This window comes from Sycon ciliatum, chromosome 1 (genome assembly GCF_964019385.1).
Source record: "Sycon ciliatum chromosome 1, ocSycCili1.1, whole genome shotgun sequence".
NCBI lineage: Eukaryota > Metazoa > Porifera > Calcarea > Leucosolenida > Sycettidae > Sycon > Sycon ciliatum.
This window is the reverse complement of record NC_088643.1, coordinates 90254377-90274065: the sequence shown is the minus strand read 5'-3', so window position 1 is coordinate 90274065 and position 19689 is coordinate 90254377. Positions and strand designations below refer to the sequence as shown.

Below are 19689 nucleotides of genomic sequence, written 5' to 3'. Positions count from 1 at the left end.
GCCCATGCAAGGCTGCAGCAGTACAACTGCCAGTGTCATTCAGGCTAGGGGTAGAAGTGCATGCACACGGTGCAAGTTAGTTCATGGTTCATACAACACTCGAATGCATGAAATGTGGCTAAGAAAGGTGCTGACAGTACTCAACTGAACTGGTCAAGCGGGTGGCAAGTATGCCTGTTGCGTCAACGGGGAGAGTACTGTGCGGGTTTCATAAAACTTCAACAAAGCGTAGCGCGGACTATTTATTAAGCTGGAGAAAATCACAATACAGCGGTTTGGGGGGGGGGGGGGGGGTTAAGAAGAGTACATCACTGAGCTAAAACTAGAGCAGGATTGTAAACAGTACAATCTCAGGGGCAGTGACTGAGTGACAAGATAAGGCCATCATTGCACAGAAAGCTGCAGCACAGCAGCAGCAGACAGCAGCAGACAGTAGTAGCAGCAATGTCAGCATCACCGGTGGTATGCAACGCGGCGGTGTGCTGTTGGACCCCTACGTACATGCTGCACACGCCGTCGGGGGTATTGATGAGATCGCGGCGGTGACATTGCCAGGGGTTTGGTGAAAACAGCCTGTGTGTTTGTATCACTGTTATCACTGCTGTTGCCATCCTCGCTTTCATCCTCACCTGCTACAGCAGAATTATCGCTGCTGCTTGAATGATGCACATCAATCACGTCTGCACTTCCATGCGTTGAGGTTTTTTCACCGCATTCTAGTGTTGCATCTTGCCCTGTAGTGACAGAGACACCCCTATTTGGTCTTGTAATGTATGAGCGCAATGGTGATCGTGACGGCAGCGGTGGCACCACAGCCTCCTCCTTACTTGACAATTCAGCAGCTGCTGTTACAGCATTCTCCTCTACCGGTACATCTGTAGAAGGAGATCTACTTCTGCTGCTAGTGGATGATGCATCATCTCCATCACTATCATCTCCATCACTATCACCAGACGTGCTTTCACTAGATTTCGGACTGGGTGAGGCTCGAGGTGATTTTGATCTTGAAGTGTGACGGGAATGTCTTTGCTTGTTGTGTCTTTTTCGCTTACTCTCACGTAGCGGTGATCTGGTGTGAGACGAATGGCGTGATCTCGACGGTGACTTGTCCCCGCCATCATCATCGGAATCGCGCTGTCGTTGGTGTCGACTACACACGTGTCGATGGCGATGGTGATGATGGCCGCTGTGTTGGTGGTGGCGGTGCTTCTTGGAGTGCTGCGAGTGCCGTTCATGACTGCTGGCATTGTGCTCTCCACCGCCATCAGAACTATCTGCTGCACTTACGAGATACGAAGACCCTTGTCGTCTTGGCTGTCCGTACTTGTCATCGTCAGAATGATGACTGTATCTCCTGTCAGCTGGTGGGGAATAACGATAGTGGGGCGAGCGGTGGCGGCGGTGGCGAGAAGGATCGTCATAATAGTCTGATCTCTTGAAACGTGATTGATAATCTCGCTCATAATCTCTTGAGCTTTTATAAGAGCCGGATTCCCGATACGATGGAGATCTCTCATGAGAGCGGTGCCGGTAACTGTGAGAGGACGAATGGCGAGGCTCATGCGAATGGCGTGGCTCATGCGAATGCCGATCTCTGTCAGTGTAGGGCCGGTCTTGCGGGCTAGGAGGACGGCGACTAGATCTGCGATGTCCTTCCCTGGACGGAGGCATTGAGGCATCAGAACGAGGGTGGTGTCGAGCCTGCTGCTGCGACAACATGACGGAATTGTTTGCCAGCTGTTGGAGGTGGAACAGAGCTGGTGGTAACAAGGAAGGGGGAGGTAGCCAACCGGGAATGCTTCCAGGTGCGCCAGCAGCAGCGGCAGCAGCAGCAGCAGCAGCAGCAAGAGAGTTGGATGGGTCCTGCCATGGCAAAGGCTTATAGCACTGAGTATTGATTACTACCGAGAGTGGTGATGTCGAACCGGTACCTCTTGCTACTGCCCCGCTGGATGAGCGCTGCTGTTGCTGTTGCTGCTGGTGGTGGTGCTTGAGTGATTGCTCGCCCCGGAGCAAGTGCTGCATGTCATGACTTTTTCTCATAGCAGAGGCGTGTGCTTGACTACCCTGTACACAAAAGGATATGAGTGTACACGTACACAAACATAACGGTACAGTACTGCTGCAACGTGTAACAGAACTGACATGCAGTAACTCGTACGTTGTATCTGTGACGGAGACAAGCCAGCACTGGTACATGTACTACAGCCTGCCACCATTTGCACTAAGCATAAAGACACACGTGCACACACATTCATTCACATTCTTCATCATTTGTGAGAACTAGACCTGGTCTAGTGAGAAGGCATTCTACTGCCTGTAATTCTGGTGAAGTAAAATAAAGAAACAACAACAACAACAGTGGCGTGCACCGAGTCTTGAAAGGGGGGTTTCTAGAGTTGGTAATTTTTTTCTGGAGACCCATTGTATAAGCATGTATTTGTGCACATGCGCATGCCCGAACATCCCGTCGGAGATAACGGCGAGGGCTAGGGAGGAGACTAGGGGGGGGGGGGGGGGGGGAGACTCAAGATCAGGGGTGCAGGGCACCAATGAACACTGGTGCTGATGAGATGCGGGGCTCGTCCGACTGCTATCATCAGATCATGCCGGCACAAACGCGTCTGAGAGGGCACCAGGTACAGGGGTAGAAAGGACAGAAATAAGAGTAATGAGGAATGGAGGGAGGGTACGATGTTACTTGGAAATGTTGGTAGATCTACATTGTACATGTACATGTATAACCGGTAGCAGGAAAAAACGGGCACGGGTTACCTTCTACATACCAGCACTTCAAAAAGTATTTGCAAAGACGGTGCAAATTTAAAATGTACTCATATACACTGTACATGTTTGTCATATTAAACCCGTAAAAGTTTTATAGGCCTAGCCGCCCAGGCTACATGAATTGTATACACTACAGTCTATAAGTATAACACTATGTCTATGGTACTTCACTAATCCACTCCATGCAGGCATGTTTGTTTCATCAAAACACTGCTTATTTCGACGTTTCTTTCTTTCTGTTCTTATGACGAAGTTTTCGGCATGTATTGGCAATGTTCCACATGAGTTCAATAAAGAGTTATGGACCTTGCTTCGATGGAAGCTCGCGGGAGAAAAGCGAAGCCCCGAGCCCTTGAGTCGCGGCCGGAGCTGCGCTTCGTTCTGAAGCAGCGCAAGTGGATCATGGACGCACATTTTTACGTCTTCCAGTCGACAACGTTTTTGACGAACATCTCTGCTGCGCACATGAGCGAGAACGAAAGGCTGTCATCTTGATTTGAGTCAACAGTTTGGAAGGAGATGTCGTCAATCATATCCTTGAACTGACTTGCATCGCGCGTGCTTGACTCGAATTTCGAGACAAAACGGATTTCTTAAACGTCACCGCCAATCCAGGAGCGAACCAGAGCTAGAGATCGATCTCTCTGTGGATACTCTCCACTGAAGAAAGAGAGAATATTGTATTTCGAACTGCATGCAAAGCAACTCTCTCTCACTTCGAAATAAGGACATAGTCACTGTACTGCAAACTGCCCGTCGATAGACGCGTATGCAGGATAACCAATCCAGTACGAGCGTAGGCACGCTTTTCCTTTGGCAAGATTGCCCGAAAAAAGGTGGTTTCCAGACACCAAAAAACTCATACGGTGCACGCGCCTGAACAACAACAACAACACATGCACGTGAACACACACACACACACACACACACACACAGCATACCTTCAAATCCGGCCGCTGCTCACGCACGAACGGCTTCACTTCATTTTGCACCGGCCGCTTTTCCTTGGGTTTGGGCCTATCGGCTTCACCTTCATCTTCGTTTAGCAAACTGAAGTTGAGGTCACCGTAGAGTAGATCCAGCTCTTCACGATCATCCCCTGTTGACAGTGGCAACAAGTGGCAGCATGGCAGCAGCAACCTTGAAGAAGTAGAAGTACCCAGCATACCCCTGGTATACAATTCTCGCACTATGTTCACTGGACATAGAGCGAGCACTGACTATACTACAGTGTTGCTCTTGAATGAAATCCAGTCCCGTCACTCAAGTACACGCCGGGCGTTGCGCAGCCCTAGACCTGCCAACACTGGGCTGCGGAATGATGCAAGGTGCAAGCTTGAGTGACACGACTGGATTTCATTGAGGAGCACTGTGCTACTGCACACAACCAGTTACCTGAGGATCTCAGACACCTATCTACCCCGGCCCGGCCCGGGTATTGATGTATATGTACATGTACTGGTAGAGAGCAAGATATGCACTGGTCTGCAAGCAAAACATCTGTGTCACATTGTTGTGTTCAGTCCCGAATGAACAACGGCCGGGCACAATTACCAGTAAGATACAGTATGGCAGCCAGGAAGGTGAATGCTCCAGTTCTCGGCAGCCCGGAAGGTGAATGTTCTACCTCTGAAGTAGGGGTGAAACCACTGCATCGATACGTCGACTGGCCAGTCGATAAGGTTGAGTGGATAGAAGGAAAACCCTTATCAACTTGTACATACTTGAAGTACGTTAAAAAATTCATGTGCAAATGCCCAGAAGTACATGCCGCATGGGTCCGTTGGAACGTAGAAACGTACAAGGTGTGCTTCATTGAAACCTACAATGTTCTCATATCGTGCTTCTGTTTGCTTGTGCATGGGTGTGTGACCATTTATGTGCTTGTGTTCATGTAGGTAAGCGTAAACATGCTGTGCTTGTGTTCATGTGTGAGGGCAAAGCCAGTCGATAGCCAGTCGATAGGATTGAATCTAGTCGATAAGGAATTTGGGTCAGTCATTTCACCCCTACTCTGAAGTACATCTCATCTTCGGTTGGGGGCATATAGTAATAATATACATTTTTATACTCAAAAGTGGGGTTAAAGGCGATTCACACGACGGAATTTGTCAGCGGGAATCAAAAGTGTCCAGGAGCATTTTGCCCGCGGATGCACTCATCTGCGGGCACTTTCAAAGTCTTGAACCTAGCGCTTGCCTCCAGCTCGAGTCTTCTTGTTTGAGCGTTGTTTTGTCTTTTGAGGAAAACAAAGCTTTTGGTTCTGCAGTGTGTCATCCTTTGTTCCGTTCCAGTGTTCAAACTGGAAAGAACTATGTTTTCACAAGACGCTGAGCGAAAGTCTCTGGAGTTGTGGCACTAGGTTCTTGTCAATGGAAACAAGAAGATGCTCCCTCAGTCGGAGAGAGTAGTCTGGGTGACCCGGCAACTGGACACCTATATGGTGGGGATAGGCTCAAAAAGGGCTCTACAATGACAGCCAAGTGAATAACAAGGTGGATAGAGCAAAGGCGAGTGGGGTAAGGAAATATAAAAAAATATTTAAAAAAAACAGGCTCCAGCAACGCTTTGAGGCTGGTGTGATCGCATGCTGTGCTGGTGTATTGCGAGCGCATTGCTCCTGGGGCGGGACTTCAGTTGCTACCACTGTACTACACCAATTGTATTGCACATGAATGTACAAGTACACAAATTGAAATTACTACCAGTTACCTTTATCCAACAAGACATCTGGTTTGGTATCCCTTGGAGAGTGGTTGGTCTTTGTCATCACATCCTTGTCCACTTGCACGGATGTATTCTTCAAGGAGAGATACAGAAACAGTATTCATCAAAGTCGGAACAAACCTTCCAACAAACTCGATAAAACTACGGATACTCACACAAATTCGATTGGGATGACCAAACGAAACTTCCAAAAACCCACGTCACGACACTACGTTCGGGACAGTCAACTCACGTAAAACACGTCAAGTTTTACGTGAGTTTTTAATTTTTGACGTAAAAGTTCACGGACGTAAGAATTTTACGTGAAACTTAACCTCTCTAATGACAGTACAAAAAGCATGACTGAGCAGTGAGTACCCTGTCCAGCTCAAGACTTCGTAAAAATTCTTCTGTTGTATTCTATACAACAGAAGATAGCAAACTACCAACAGGAGCAAGGCTGCCAACTATGCCACAGTTTTACCCCACCGGATAAGGTCACATCGCGGCGCAGGACATGCTTGCTCAGGCCCAGCAGCCTTTTTAAATATTGTTGTGCGCACATGTGTGTGTGTGTGTGTGTGTGTGTGTGTGTGTGTGTGTGTGTGTGTGTGTGTGTATGCGCGCGCGTGGGTGTGCGTGCGGGTGTGTATGTGCGTGGACGCGCATGCATGTGTGTACGTGCGGGTGTGCATGCATGTATGTACATGTATGTGCACGCGTGTGCCGGGTTGCTCCTATTGTTATCGGCTGAGAAGAGCCTGAATGTAACAGCGGAAATGTTGCTGTTGTCGCGGAATTTTATTTAGAGTTGTGCAAACAAACAGGCAAAGCTGCCTTCTGACATGAAGACGACAGTGGAACCTGACGACAGTGGAACCTGACGACAGTGGAACCTGCCCAACACCCCATGCATGCAGTAAGTTTTCGTTTGGGTAAGGATGCAGCAGCTACAGTCCATTTCAAAACTATAGACGCGTACCTAGGCAAAAACCGTTATGCCAGCATCTATACCACATAAAATCTGTGATCACTTTGTGCATAAATTTTTCCAAATCGGGCGTCTGTTATCCAATCGTTTACTTGTAGAAACTATAATATGAGAGTAATTGTGGAGCGGACCTGAGCAATATTCCGAAAACTATTCTCAAAACGTTCCAGCCAAATTTGAAATATTTCAAAAACACTACGCGTCTATAGTTTTGAAATGGACTGTAAGGATGCAGGTGTGCAATAAGACAAACTGCATGTTGAGCCAACTGATGTACAGCAAGGCATAGTGCATGTTGAGTATGCCACTGGTGTAGTACAGTACTAACCTTTGTTGAGAGAAGAGCAGCCCTTCTCAGATCGTCCACATCTTGCTCATTGTCAGCACTGGGCTCTCGCAGCAAGCCAGCCGCAGTGCTAGCTGGATCTCGCGGCCTTCCATTCACCATAGCCGGTCTACTGGGAGAGTAGGGCTCATCATCAATACCAACGCTTACCAGCTGGCTGATGCTATTACAGGGCACATATTCCTCTTCGTCATCTTCTTCTTCTTCACCAGCATCAGCACTTTGCACACTATCCTTGGGGGACGCAGATATTGTTGTTGAGCCAATTTGCTATTCAAAGCAGACAGCAATGCAAGACAATACACTGAACTACTTAAAAACTATTTCTTTAGATTTTAATCAAAAAATGCAGCTCATAGTCAGAAAGACAGCTGAAGTAGGTATGGGATAGCGTGTACAACTTGCAGGATTTGCCGGCGCACAATGTGCACCCCCTCCTCCTTCGACGAACATTTGGATTATTTCAAGGTATAACGGGTCCCTTACAGGTCACATCCGGAGTACATGTATACACAGGGGAGTCGGAGAAGTGACGAGTTATACATGTATAAGTGACTGCGCTGGAGTTAACGGACAATTTGAAAAGTACATCAGATCATGACTCGATATGACCTACTAGACTATTACATGTACTGTTGCTCAGTGAATCCACTATCGTTGACAGTCGATGAAGTAGTTGAGCTTCGTGTGACTTAGCATGCTACCACAGTGTCCAGCACTCGCAACAACATGGTTAGGCATGACTCCATGCACAACCGGCCCATTGTGAAGTGGCACGGTTGAAGAGGTTGCCACTGGGGTAATCATAATTCATGTAACTTGCCCGGGACCCTCAACTACAGCCTCATGCATAAGGAAACGATGCTGACATGCCAGGAAATGTGCGCTCCCATGTGGCTTTCGCATACAAACAAATAATAATACGGCAACCCTACAGGTTAATTTCTCCAACAATCAACTAATCTCAGCATATCCAATGCTGCGAACTTTGCCTTACACACTGCACTGCTGACTCCACATTAAAATCAACAGTACGGTGTGTACATGTTGACCTTTTCAATACATTAGACCCAATACAGTCACACTTGCATATACAAGTACAGTCGGGACAACCAGCAAAGAGAGCAAGGTATGATGTGAGGTACAAACAAGTGACAGTGTACAAGTAACGTTACGTGTAGCTGAGCGTGAGTGCGAATTCACTGGAAGAGTGTTAGTGCGGTGACAGTTTTCGTTTTGCTTGCAAAGGTTAGGACCTTGAATATGAATGTACACTGCTTCAAAAACTTTAAACTGCAAGAAACTACTTGCAGAACGAACAACACTAAACCACGAATCACCATCCCAGTCTCTTTGCTGATTGTCCTATTTATTCTCATCTGTATTTTTAGCTTTCACCAGTGTAATAAGTTATCGAAGTACGTGCTATTTTTTTACTAATCTTGTACTCTCGGTTTTCTTTTCACTCCAAATGTACAAATCCTATTGTAGTTTCATCATTCCCTTCAGTCACGAGATTCCATCGAAAATTGTGACGAGAAAACGTTCTGGAACTCCTCATCCGTTGCTATGATTGTGACATGAGTGCGCACATCGTTTTATTCATTGCTCACATCATTGCTATATTAATATCACTGTCTCCACGTCACCTTTTTCAAACAGACAGACAGTTCGCACTTTCTTACGAGTATGAGCACGAGTCAAATGCTCATTTGCTATCTGGGTTCGAGGATGGTTTCCTAAGAACAGAAAGCCTGGTTTATATGAGTGCGTGTCTCTTCGTTCATTGGCTGCGCTCAGTGGGATTCGTCTCATCCTTGTTTCGTGACAACGTTCAAAACGGCATTGGTAATACCGACAGATCATGAACATTGACAGGAAAATGATGCCCTCAGTTCGTGTGTCTAGTATGCCCCGTCAGATAGTAAATTATCGGATAAACCTAGGACAATCACATAGCTTGCCTGCTGGTGTGTTGTTACACCTACTGTATTTTCCGGAGTATAAGCTTCTGTGCGGCTTATACTATGATGGTCAAATGAACGGTGATAAATACGGTGATAAATAGGTTCGAGCCCTGGTGGTGACAGTTTTTCTTTAGACTTTTCCCGTTCGTGTCTTTCCCTCAAACCAGCAAATAGGGAAGATGTCTAGATTTCGTGACAAAAAATCTGGGTGCGGCTTATACTCCTCTGCAGCGTATACTCCGGAAAATATGATAAGTTTCAAGCTGTGTTCCCAACTGGCGCGTGGACGCGGTACGCTTGCGGTTCATGCATGCCCAAACGCGCGCTCAGGCTTTCACAAAAAATGGCAATCCGAGTCGTATTTAGCGCGTGCGACACCTTCGAGTACTAATTTGTTGACCCCGCCAGTCAAAGTGACTGGCATGTACGCTGGTACGCGCCTGATATGCGCTGAAAATTCCAACATGTTGGAATTTCCATTTCGGCGCGTTTCCGTACGCATGGCGCCCCAAAAGCCAGCAAAATACGCACAAACGCGTGGTTTCACGCGTACACGCACCAGTTGTGAACACAGCTTTGGATGTACGAACTAAATCCTTCACACCAAGAGTACATAGTCCCTAAGAATAGTAAGAATGTGCAACTCCCGCATGCCATGCTGTACCGACAGAATTTAGTTGACGTCATTTTCATGATGCAATACTTCTCGCATGAGTGATTTACATTTGCACTGGGACGTCTGGGAGTCAACACAGCACACGTGTTTCCTTGCACTAGTTTATAAGGATCCAATGGGGGATTCGTCCACCACTGATTCAGGATACTACAATTGTAGGACGTCTGATAATACGTATACATGTACACTGGGCATAGCATCATGAAAATGATGTCAACTTGAAATTCTGTCGGGGCAGCACTGTACTGATAGTAGAGTTGCGCTGTTGCACTCTAAGGGGCTATGTTCTCTTGCACATAAATAGTTCGTTGTAAGTCTTGAAATAGGGGGGTGCGAGGAAATGTAAAGGGAAATAATGTGCTCTGGAAACTTCGTTTTTTAAATATTAAACTTACTTGATCCTCGGGCTTCGGTTTCAATGATAGGAGGGCAGCTTGCCTAAGTGCTTCGAGATCTTCCTCATCACTGTCCATTTTCGATAATATCAATGGTACAACTCAAAAAAAATTTTGAACTTCAGTCTTGTGCCCTGGCACATCAGGCGATGGATATGGCATCTAAAACTTCAATGCTTTTCAATGCAAAGAGTTTCTTCACATCTTCTTCCTTTCAAGATTCAGAGAGGTGCAATAATCGGTCCGATATACTCGACCGGTCCGATATACTCGACTCGAGCCTTGTTTATACTAAAAATGACATTGTACTGCAAATCGTCTAGATTTTACGAAAAGAAACTGTCATGATGATGTAACCAGGCCCAGGGTGGTACATGGGATATGGTCGTGGTGCATGGTGGCCCCGATCTCCGGCCGGCCGGAGCTCCGCGATCCGGCCCGCAGCTCGCATGCGCAATCGATCGACTCACGTCATGACATGAGCATGAGCAGTCGATGCGCCAGATTTGAAAAATCACGTCGGAACACAGAGTTCTATTTTTCAGAAGCACCCTTTTTGAGCACTTTTCTCAAGGCATTCTCAACATACGATCGTTTTCATGTATGTACGTGGTGGCCAGTCTCACGCTTTCTCGGAGTTATTCGTCACACTCGAGGATTCAGTAGTCGCCTTTCACCTTTTTCTGTTATGAGTTCTTCAAGAACGACGAAATTCTGTAGTTTGGTGTCGTTACACGTCGGTTTGTCTCTTTTCCTTTTTTCGTCGAAATTTCGTCGCCCGACCTATAATTTCGTGCCACCGAATTAACCAGGCATTTCGCTACTTCTATGCTGGACGTATCGAAAGAGTAAGTCTTTGTGACATTGGAGCGGAAATTATGTTCTGGCCGAAAAAAGGGCATGCCTCTGGTGACGTGATTTCTAACTAGTGTTTTTACGTATATTTTCCATGCATGTGTGCACAGATGTCAGCGGCAGGAAGACCCAGCAATGCCACAACTAGCACAAGCATACATACTTGACGACCATGTGGCCCAGAATGAAGCATTTGCTCCAAAGTGCCATCTGACAAGCGATTTACACATGACTCATTGGCAAAAGCTACACACATGCACATCCATCACGTCAGGCCAATGCATTTATTGCAAGTGCGTCAAAGCACTACGACGCCAAGTATGCACAGCAGCGAAAGAAAATAAGCCACCAGTTAGCCAAAGCACATGCAGTGTACATGATTGCAGCGGAGCGGCATCCGTACACTGTCCTGCAGACAAACTGCGCGTGCACAGTCTGAAAGAACAGTGCGAACCGCTTCTGTGCCCAACCCATTACCAGCAGGGTGTGGGCCATGCAACATGTGCTTGGTGTAAGTCGAGGCTCACACCAGAACACAGGTGGAAGTCACCAAACTTTCAGCTTGCAGAGCATGTGTTGCGTAGCATGCACCATGTCAGGATTTCAGACGAGAGTCGATTTTGTAGACGCTGCTACCAAAAGCAAATTGACATGCTCCCTGCCGACAATGCACCAAGCACAGACCACCAATTGCGAAGCATCATCTCTCAGTACAGCACGGAAGGTGCCGAGAGTGATTTCCCCAATATTATAGTCATTGCCGCTACAGGACGGGAATTGCTGGACAAGGATGCCATATTTTTGACGACAGTGCACGATTTGTATACAGAGACTTTGCACCCAGCTGCTGACCCCAAGCCAGCGGCATACGTGCTCGACAAATTGAAGTTGACCCTGGAGCACCACTTGCACGTCATTCCACCTAAGTCGCGGAAGGATGGCACATTGCTGCTACGCAATGGATGTAATGTAATGCTGCGAAGGCACTACATATGATCCTTTCTGCAGAGCGTAAACACAAGATAGAGCAAACACCAACAAAGCTGGAAGACCTCACTCTGCCATGCTCACAGCACAATTGATAGCCAGCAACCAAATAATACATGTACTTCACAAATATGGGAACCCATTTACACCAAGTGCTATTATCGGACAATGCCATTATGCTCCTAGCACGCGGCACAAGAAAATTATAGAGCTTCGCCAGCATTGCCATGATTTTGTCGTAATGTGATGGTGTGTGCGTGGTGTGTGTGTGTGTGTGTGTGTATGTGTGTGTGAACATGGGAACCCATTTACACCAAGTGCTATTATCGGGCAATGCCATTATGCTCCTAGCACGCGGCACAAGAAAATTATAGAGCTTCGCCGGCATTGCCTTGATTTTGTCGTAATGTGATGGTGTGTGCGTGTGGTGTGTGTGTCACTGTGTGTGTGGTGGTGTGTGTGGGTGGTGTGTGTATGTATGTGTGTGTGTGTGTGTGTGTGTGTGTGTGTGTGTGTGTGTGTGTGTGTGTGTGTGTGTGTGTGTGTGTGTGTGTGTGTGTGTGTGTGTGTGTGTGTACATTACATATTGCCCTATCAAAAATATATAAATAAACTCGGATGGTGAGCCAATGTAATCATGGATAAAAAGAATAAGGACAAAATGTTACGAGTTATGACTAACTGTCCACCATGTACCAATGTCGCTAGATCATATACAGTCGGCGAGCGCGACAAAAAGGCACAAACTGACAGGGAATACTAAGACATACAACGACCAAATAATATTCAAGTTAATTTCGAAATGTCTATAATTTCGTGCCGTCGGATTAACCAAGCATGCAACGAAAGGAAAGGTATACACGCTTAGACATATATTATTAGGCAATTATCTGCACCAACCTGCATTCCGGCCGAAGCATCATGTCGGGTGTGGTGGGTCGGCATTCCGACGTATCTCCACACACCAGGAAAATCGTGAAGCGAGAATTCCCTCGTCTGCAACTGGCAAAGTCTTCACTTGACACTCAAGTTGAAATTTCTAGATACCTAGCTAATAGGAGCAGACTTCAGGACATTTGTCGCACTCGGGAATCGTCAGTTCGATCCGTACAGGGTTGGTTAGACACAAGAAATATAGCAAATTTCATTGACTGACATCTTCATCTTTACCAACACAGTTCACCACATAAACTTTCGCGCGAAAAAAATAAAAAGACCCACTCAGCTGGCTTGGCGCATCGACTGTGAGGCGCTCGTTGATCTACGTACTCGTAGTCGCTAGTTGTAGCGCTAAAACTCCGACGCCATTTTGGTAAAAAACATGCAGGGTAACACTAGCGAATCGGCATGCAGCTAGCTATCTGATATCTGCACAGCTCATGACCTCAACCGACTTGTACTTCTAGTAGTTCTACTGATCTTTGTCTCTGCATTTTTAACCTTTCGGTAATTTTTTCTCTTGGTCACTCACTACTTCTTTCTCCTGGAACTACTGCTACCAACCTGTGTAGCTTTCCTTCTAGTCAACCCAGAGAGCTTTCATCAGTTGCAATGTCGCAGGGTTACGGCGGAGGACCTGGGGGCGTAAGTTACCAAACTGTTTGTCCACAAATGGAAGTTTTTTATACGAATGTAGATTGTTTTTGTTTTCCTGATTTGCTTTCCTGCTTTTACTCCAGAATGAGCCCGAGCAAGAGAGGAAAATGTTCATCGGAGGGTTGAGCCGTGACACAACGGAAGAGAGTATGAGGCAATTTTATTCCGGATTTGGACCGATAGCTGATTTATTCATTTCGCGAGATCCCCAAACTCAAATGTCCAAGTGCTTCGGATTTGTCACGTTTGAACATTCAACATGCGTGGATGAAGCTCTTTCCAAGCTACCACATGTCTTGGATGGCAAGCGGGTCGATGCAAAAGTTGCAAAACCCAAGGATCAGATGGGTGGTGGCGGCGGCGGCGGCGGTGGTGGTCGCGGCTACGGTGGCGGATCAAATGGCGGCAGCGAAGATGTCTCAACAAAAAAATGTTTTGTTGGTGGTATTCCCCTCCATGTAGAGGGTGCCCAACTCAGAGAAATCATGTCCGAACATGGACCAGTTGAAGACGTGGAGATGATGTTGGACCGGGAGACTAACAGATCGCGAGGATTTGCTTTTGTTTCCTTCTGTGATCTGGAAACCGTCGATAAACTATGTTCGCAGCAGTATGTTGATGTTCTTGGCAAGAAAGTGGAGGTGAAACGAGCTCTTCCCCGTGGTGGTACAGGAGGTGGCGGCCGTGGAGGTTTCCGTGGCGGCGGCAGAGGTGGCGGTGATCGCGGTGGCTTCAGAGGACGCGGACGCGGATTTGGAGGGCGCGGCGGTGGCCGTGGTGGTTTTGGCGGAGGCGGCTACAATAACAGCTACGGTGGTGGACGTGGTGGCGGCAATGGTGGCCGAGACAACTACTCAGGAGGGGCCTACGGCGGTGCTGGTGGTTATGGTGGCTCCTATGGACAGGGAGGCTATGGTAGCTATGGTGGTTCCACAGCATACCCATCTGCGTATGGTGCCCAAGCCGGCCAGCAGAGTCAATATGGACAACAAAGCTATGGAGCCGGTGGGTCTGCTGCCTACGGTGCAGCCGGTTATGGCAGTGGTTATGGTGCCAACGCAGCCTATGCCGGTACTGGAGCCCAGCAGGCCGGCTATGCTGGGCAATCCGGATATGGCGCTGCAGCCGCTGCTGCCGCTGCTTCGTCTGCTGCATACGGTCAGGCGGCAGGTGCTTCGGGCTATGGTGGCTCTGCTGCAGGGTACGCTGCACCAGCTGATGCGACAAGTGCTGCAACATATGGAGCAAGCTTCGGTGGTAGCTATCAGCAGCAGCCAACGAACTACAGTGCGCAGCGTCCAACTGGCGCTTATGGAGGCAGTGGCCACTCGTTCACACCCTACTAGGCCATGCTGCGTTGACTACCGGTGAGTGTCATCAGACTTTTTCCTGTGTGATTTCTAACTTTGGCTGGCTAGGTGATTGGCACTTTACGCACACCATCTGTGCTGTGGGTGATTTAAAGCGTAAATGAAGAGTGCGATTTCAGCAGAAGCGTGATTTGTCTGTTTCTTTTTGTGAAAGTGTAGTTTACTCTGTATATTGACTTTCAAAATGAGGGTGTGTCTAGGCTCAATGGTTTTACATGGGTGAACCTTGAACAACCACAGGTGCCTGCTACTGACAAAATACCAAATATCCCCTCATCTTCACGCTATGTGGGTAGGGCAATACCAACTATATCTGGAAGTTTGTTGTTACTGCTTTGCCAGTACAGCACCCTTGTCTTTCGCCACTGCTCTGCACTCCAAGCACATGATCGTTAGCCTTTCAGAGCCATTTGGGGGGGGGGGGGGGATCTGCATGTTCTCGTCTTTGAATTGTAACTTCAGTTCTACTCCCTCGATCTTCCCAGTCGGGCTTCCTGGAAAGGTCTCCACAAGAGAAAAATAATGAGGTTGACCATAATAACCATGAAGCCATGTCTCCAGGGCTGGTGGGGGAGCGACCAAGCGAAAAATGCTCTAAGTGCATGCGTTCTTGTTGCAGTGAAAGCTGGTCCAGTTGGAAGCGATTTGTGTCCGGAACTGTTGATCGCAGCACCTCACAGATTGTGAACGGTAGCTGAGTGTTCTTTTTAGCCAGGATAATTCAGATAATGGAAACGAAGTTTGACTGAATTACGATCTTTTGAACATTCTCATTAGAGTGCATAGGTGTCTACTCATTCACCTATAGGTTGACTTTCAAAGGATTCAAATTTCAAAACATAAAGCGTTCGATTGTTCACCTACACCAGAGTCATGTATTCTTGCACCTAAGTTACCTATGATTGACTGGGGTATGTAATGTACATGAATATAGACTTGTTTACAGTCCATTCATTGGAAACTGGCACCTTAACTTGTTGGTGTCTCCCACACATAGTTGTAGATATCGTGAAAATAACAGTGCATCCTGCATTGTGTGACCCGTGCAATTACTCCTTGACACATTTGAGGCCAGAAAAGTCCAAGAACAGGGAAATAGAAATTCAGTCAGGTTTTACAAAATTAGGACAGGTATGTCATGGCAAAATGGAGAAGCAGATCCAAAACCCAGATTTTTGAGATTTAAAGTGGGTTTTTGATCCTCAATTCGGCCAAAATCCGACTTTCAAAAGGCAGCGGGACTGTTTCCGATGAATGGACTGTAGTAGTGATCGTATGGTAACGGTACCAGTATGATCCTTCAAGGTCTCGCAAACATGAAAATCGAAAGTCTATCAATACTCTCACCCAGCTTTGCTTCCCGTTTTGTATACAAACCATTAGAGAGGTTCCGCACTACGTAAAGTTGAGCAACTTTAGTGGGCGGGAAAAACCCGTGAATTCGCGAGTTTGCACTCCACTTACGGAAAGTTGTCTACGTAGAGTACGTAGATAGGGCTCTGATAACGTAGCTGGTCCGTAAGTGGATTAGGGTACAAATTTATGACTCTCTCCCCAGGTCGATCTGGTCGTACCCTGCCACGTTCGGATTTGCCAAGGGCAGCTACGTGATTTGAAAACTCCGTATGGCGGAACACAGATGCGCATGCAGTTTACGTAAGACTTTCCGTAGATCGACAACGTTTTTTACTAACGTAATTACGTTATGCGGAACCTCTCTAATGTTTGCAAAATAGCACTCTGCGTGCCATTCTCTCATGTGTAACATACTAAAAAAATAACGGTTTGCATGAGACTCAGTCCGACTGAACCTTCTGCATCCGTAGGAATGCCACCGTCCTCAAGGATCAAGTGGGAGATGACTGGATCAGATCCACCACGTGTGTTTGAACGCCGAAAATCCCAGTTGCTACCACCAACGTGCGAACCCTTAGCTTTTTTCAGTAGTCCGGCCAGTACTGTAGTTTGCTTTCGCGTTTGGCACATGTCTGGTTGGGTGGACATGTGTTGCTACAGTTGTGACTTTTTTTAGGAAGAAACAATTATTTCTAATTGTCCGCAAACTCCTAAATTATACTGAACATTCTCGCTCGGGTTTTAGAATAATAACCGTACTCGGAATAAATCAGAATACTTGTTCATGCGTTGTACTTCAATACATGCATTTTTTGCCAAAATCCGCTGCTTCAGCGCAGGAAACCCCAATTACTCACCAATCAATATACTCTAAAAAGATGGTCAGCAATCTGTTCAATCAGAGCTTGTGTCGTGTTTATAGGAGACAAGGATACATGTACTCGAATATTCGATCGGAGAAAGTAACTCAACCTTGGGATCTCACTTCAAACGTTCACCACTACTTTTTTTAGCGCTGTGCCTTACCCACCGTGGTGGATAGATTGAGCTCACATGTTGACAAAGAGTCAGCATTCAGCACATGTAAACTAAAGCAGCAGAAAATAATCCAAGACTTAACTTGAGTGTGATGCTTGAGAAGAGAATAGTAAATATGAAGACATGCAAGCACATAGGTGATTGCTCTTATTGTAGGAGGGGAGTTTGCTGCCCTGAATTATTTGGGCAAGGTGACTTACTGCTTGTGCTGGGGAAGGAGGCATCACAGTCAACTCTCGGCTAGTCGCACCGCTTAGTTTTGACCCCAGCCCATAGAAAACAAGAGAAACGAAAGCCCAACTTGTTACACATGAGACACAATAATGTCAACATTGCCGATGCTATTGCGCTTCTGGCATGCTTTGTCGACGCCCCCCCCCCCCCCCCCTCTGTAATAGGATAGCCACTAGTCTGTGGTGGCGGGTAGGCGAGAGTTGACTGCACTTGGTTACTCGGGGTTGGTGTTATTGTTTGGCCAGGCCCCATGTCACCTATCTTACCATAGTATATTGTCTGTGCTCTATGCTCTATTACTTATGTTCATAGGCTATTTGGAGGATAATCACTAGCCCTAAGGTCTATTAGGATCGGAAGAGTGATGATGATGATGATGAGATTGGCTAGACTACTGTATCAGGGTCGATAAGCAGTCATAGTCGCGGTTTCCTCTCTAGATCGGCCGTGAGCATGTGTATGCTGCCGCCACATCAAAATGATCATGTGTGCGTGTGTACATTCACGCTGCAGTGCAATCGGGTGGGTAGCAGTCACTGGCACTGGTCACAGTTTGGTATCATTGTTGAAATCTATGTGACTCAAAAAACCCAGGTTGTTGTGATGCCATGTGTGCATGCTGTGCTTCATTTTCAATTTTTCACTGCACGTTCATATTCCTAAACTGACCTTGTGTGTGTGGGTTCAGTGTTTGTTTTAGGCGTTGCTTTGCTTTTTTCGGTCCTGGGTACTCTTTCTCAACTCAGCTCATTTCTGTACTCACTTGTAGTGTTTGGATCTCTGCCAATAGGATACCCCCCTCTAAACTTATTCTGCTTGGTTTGGTTTGGGGCAGTGTTGGGTGAGGGTCTTGCGTACGTGCAGTGTAGGTATTGTTTGCACTTACATGTATGCTTGGATCACGTGAAATGCCATGCGTACCTTAGCATTCTGTTGCTTTGCCTTGCTTAGTCTGGATTGCTTACAAACATAGTAGAAGTTGGGCAAGTTTGCAGCGCATCATTACTGGATTATAGTCCATTTCAGAAAGGAAACAAAAGAATGAAGAAAGTGTTTGCTCCGAACGTCGGAGCTCACGCTTCCTGCCGACTGATTTGACACTTGACTTGTCAGTCGGCAGGAAGCGCGAGCTCCGGTGCAGACCCTTTCTTCATTAATTACCGCCGATGTCGCAACATCTTACGAAGCAAAAGAAAGAAGAAGAAACACCAGGTGCGTGCGAAACTAGGCACTTGTTCTGCACCCTCGAAGTATGATCTGCATTTTGGACCCAGAACTTGAACAAGGCTCAAGCGCAGAACGTTAGAACCTGGCTCAGAGCAATATGTTTATGAGCTTCATCAAAAATTTGAATATCTGGACTGGTACACGTATCAAGAAAATATATGCATCACATATTTGTACACCAGGTCTGGCCAATACTGTAAGACATGTTATTATAACGAGTGGCAAATTTAACGATTGTCCCCAATTCATAGGTTAACGAGAAGATACACTAACTATCTTGCAGTCTTCACGACTTTAGGCATAACCGCACATAACACATATGGGGCATTACGGCCTCAACAGAATTTATTTTAACGAAGAAATGTCACTAGTTAAAGCGTTAGATTTACGTCTTGCAGTTCAATACGTTCTGTCCCTGCGGGAATTTGCGGAAAAAACTCTCGAAAACTTGCGCAAGAAATTGCGGCAGAAAACAACAAAAAGTGCGGAATGATGCAGAATTTGCCAGGAATACGCGGAATTATTTGCAGAAAATTGCGGATTTGGGCCAAATCACGAAATTTGTTGCATCGTATATCTACTCCGGAGTAGTACTAGTCGTACTGTGCAAATAACGTACATGATTATGGAAAGCACTGTGTGAAAAGTGCATGAAACATGTGAGATAGAGCCCAGAAAACAACAAAAAACGCGGGGAAATCGCGGATTTTGCTGAAAATCGCGAAATTTGTTGCATCCGTGGAATCGCGAATTCCTGGAGGGACAGTACGTTGGTTTGCTGTTGACAATTTCCCTTGCATTTAATCTGTCTGTAACATTAAAGGGGAACTACACCCAAAAATCAAAACTTCATGGTCCGTAGAGTTTTGGACGCTGAGTCGAATGGTGAAGGTCCCACTTCGATCCGACCAAGCGTTCTTGAGATATATCAGTTTGCAATTGTCCTTTTCGGGTCCGTGCCGTGACGTCACAAACCCGTGACGTCATTGAGACTTGGTGATCCTTTGGCCAGATCCAGAAACACTGGGATTTCGCATCTTCTTTCTGTTTGTCCATGGAAGAAGAGAGTATTTATGTCATCATGGCTTCTGGCTGTGTTGTTGGCTACTATAATCTTACTGGTAACCCCCTGGGATGAACCTGCACCAATTTCCGAAG

General features: G+C 46.6%; 2 protein-coding genes and 1 long non-coding RNA gene across 3 annotated transcripts; 1 reads left to right on the top strand and 2 right to left on the bottom strand.

The window, feature by feature from the left end:
* Positions 1 to 51: 51 nt before the first annotated feature.
* LOC135806368 (uncharacterized) lies at positions 52 to 10119 on the bottom strand. The gene is made up of 5 exons (XM_065320544.1): positions 9869 to 10119; positions 6813 to 7100; positions 5500 to 5587; positions 3729 to 3886; positions 52 to 2067 (listed from the first exon to the last, which is right to left on the bottom strand). Exons 1-5 carry the CDS (start codon positions 9944 to 9946, stop codon positions 454 to 456), a joined length of 2226 nt encoding a protein of 741 aa, XP_065176616.1. The 5' UTR covers positions 9947 to 10119; the 3' UTR covers positions 52 to 453.
* An 869-nt stretch (positions 10120 to 10988) lies between these two features.
* LOC135807163 (uncharacterized) lies at positions 10989 to 12950 on the bottom strand. Its single transcript, XR_010551491.1, has 2 exons — positions 12611 to 12950; positions 10989 to 11725 (listed from the first exon to the last, which is right to left on the bottom strand). It is a non-coding gene; the product is annotated as an uncharacterized LOC135807163 (long non-coding RNA).
* Positions 12951 to 13108: 158 nt separating this feature from the next.
* Positions 13109 to 18229, top strand: LOC135806369 (uncharacterized). Its single transcript, XM_065320545.1, has 3 exons — positions 13109 to 13294; positions 13390 to 14673; positions 17617 to 18229. Exons 1-2 carry the CDS (start codon positions 13262 to 13264, stop codon positions 14650 to 14652), a joined length of 1296 nt encoding a protein of 431 aa, XP_065176617.1. The 5' UTR covers positions 13109 to 13261; the 3' UTR covers positions 14653 to 14673; positions 17617 to 18229.
* Positions 18230 to 19689: the final 1460 nt, after the last annotated feature.

What these genes read in the sequence shown, in the direction of transcription:
- LOC135806369 (XM_065320545.1), top strand. Translation starts at nt 13,262, where the DNA reads ATGTCGCAGGGTTACGGCGGAGGACCTGGGGGC. An exon ending in ACGGCGGAGGACCTGGGGGC is followed by an intron (nt 13,295 to 13,389) that starts GTAAGTTACCAA and finishes CTTTTACTCCAG; the next exon opens with AATGAGCCCGAGCAAGAGAG.
- LOC135806368 (XM_065320544.1), bottom strand. Translation starts at nt 9,946, where the DNA reads ATGGACAGTGATGAGGAAGATCTCGAAGCACTTAGGCAAGCTGCCCTC. An exon ending in AACCGAAGCCCGAGGATCAA is followed by an intron (nt 7,101 to 9,868) that starts GTAAGTTTAATA and finishes TGCTTTGAATAG; the next exon opens with CAAATTGGCTCAACAACAAT. An exon ending in CTGCTCTTCTCTCAACAAAG is followed by an intron (nt 5,588 to 6,812) that starts GTTAGTACTGTA and finishes CTCTCCTTGAAG; the next exon opens with AATACATCCGTGCAAGTGGA.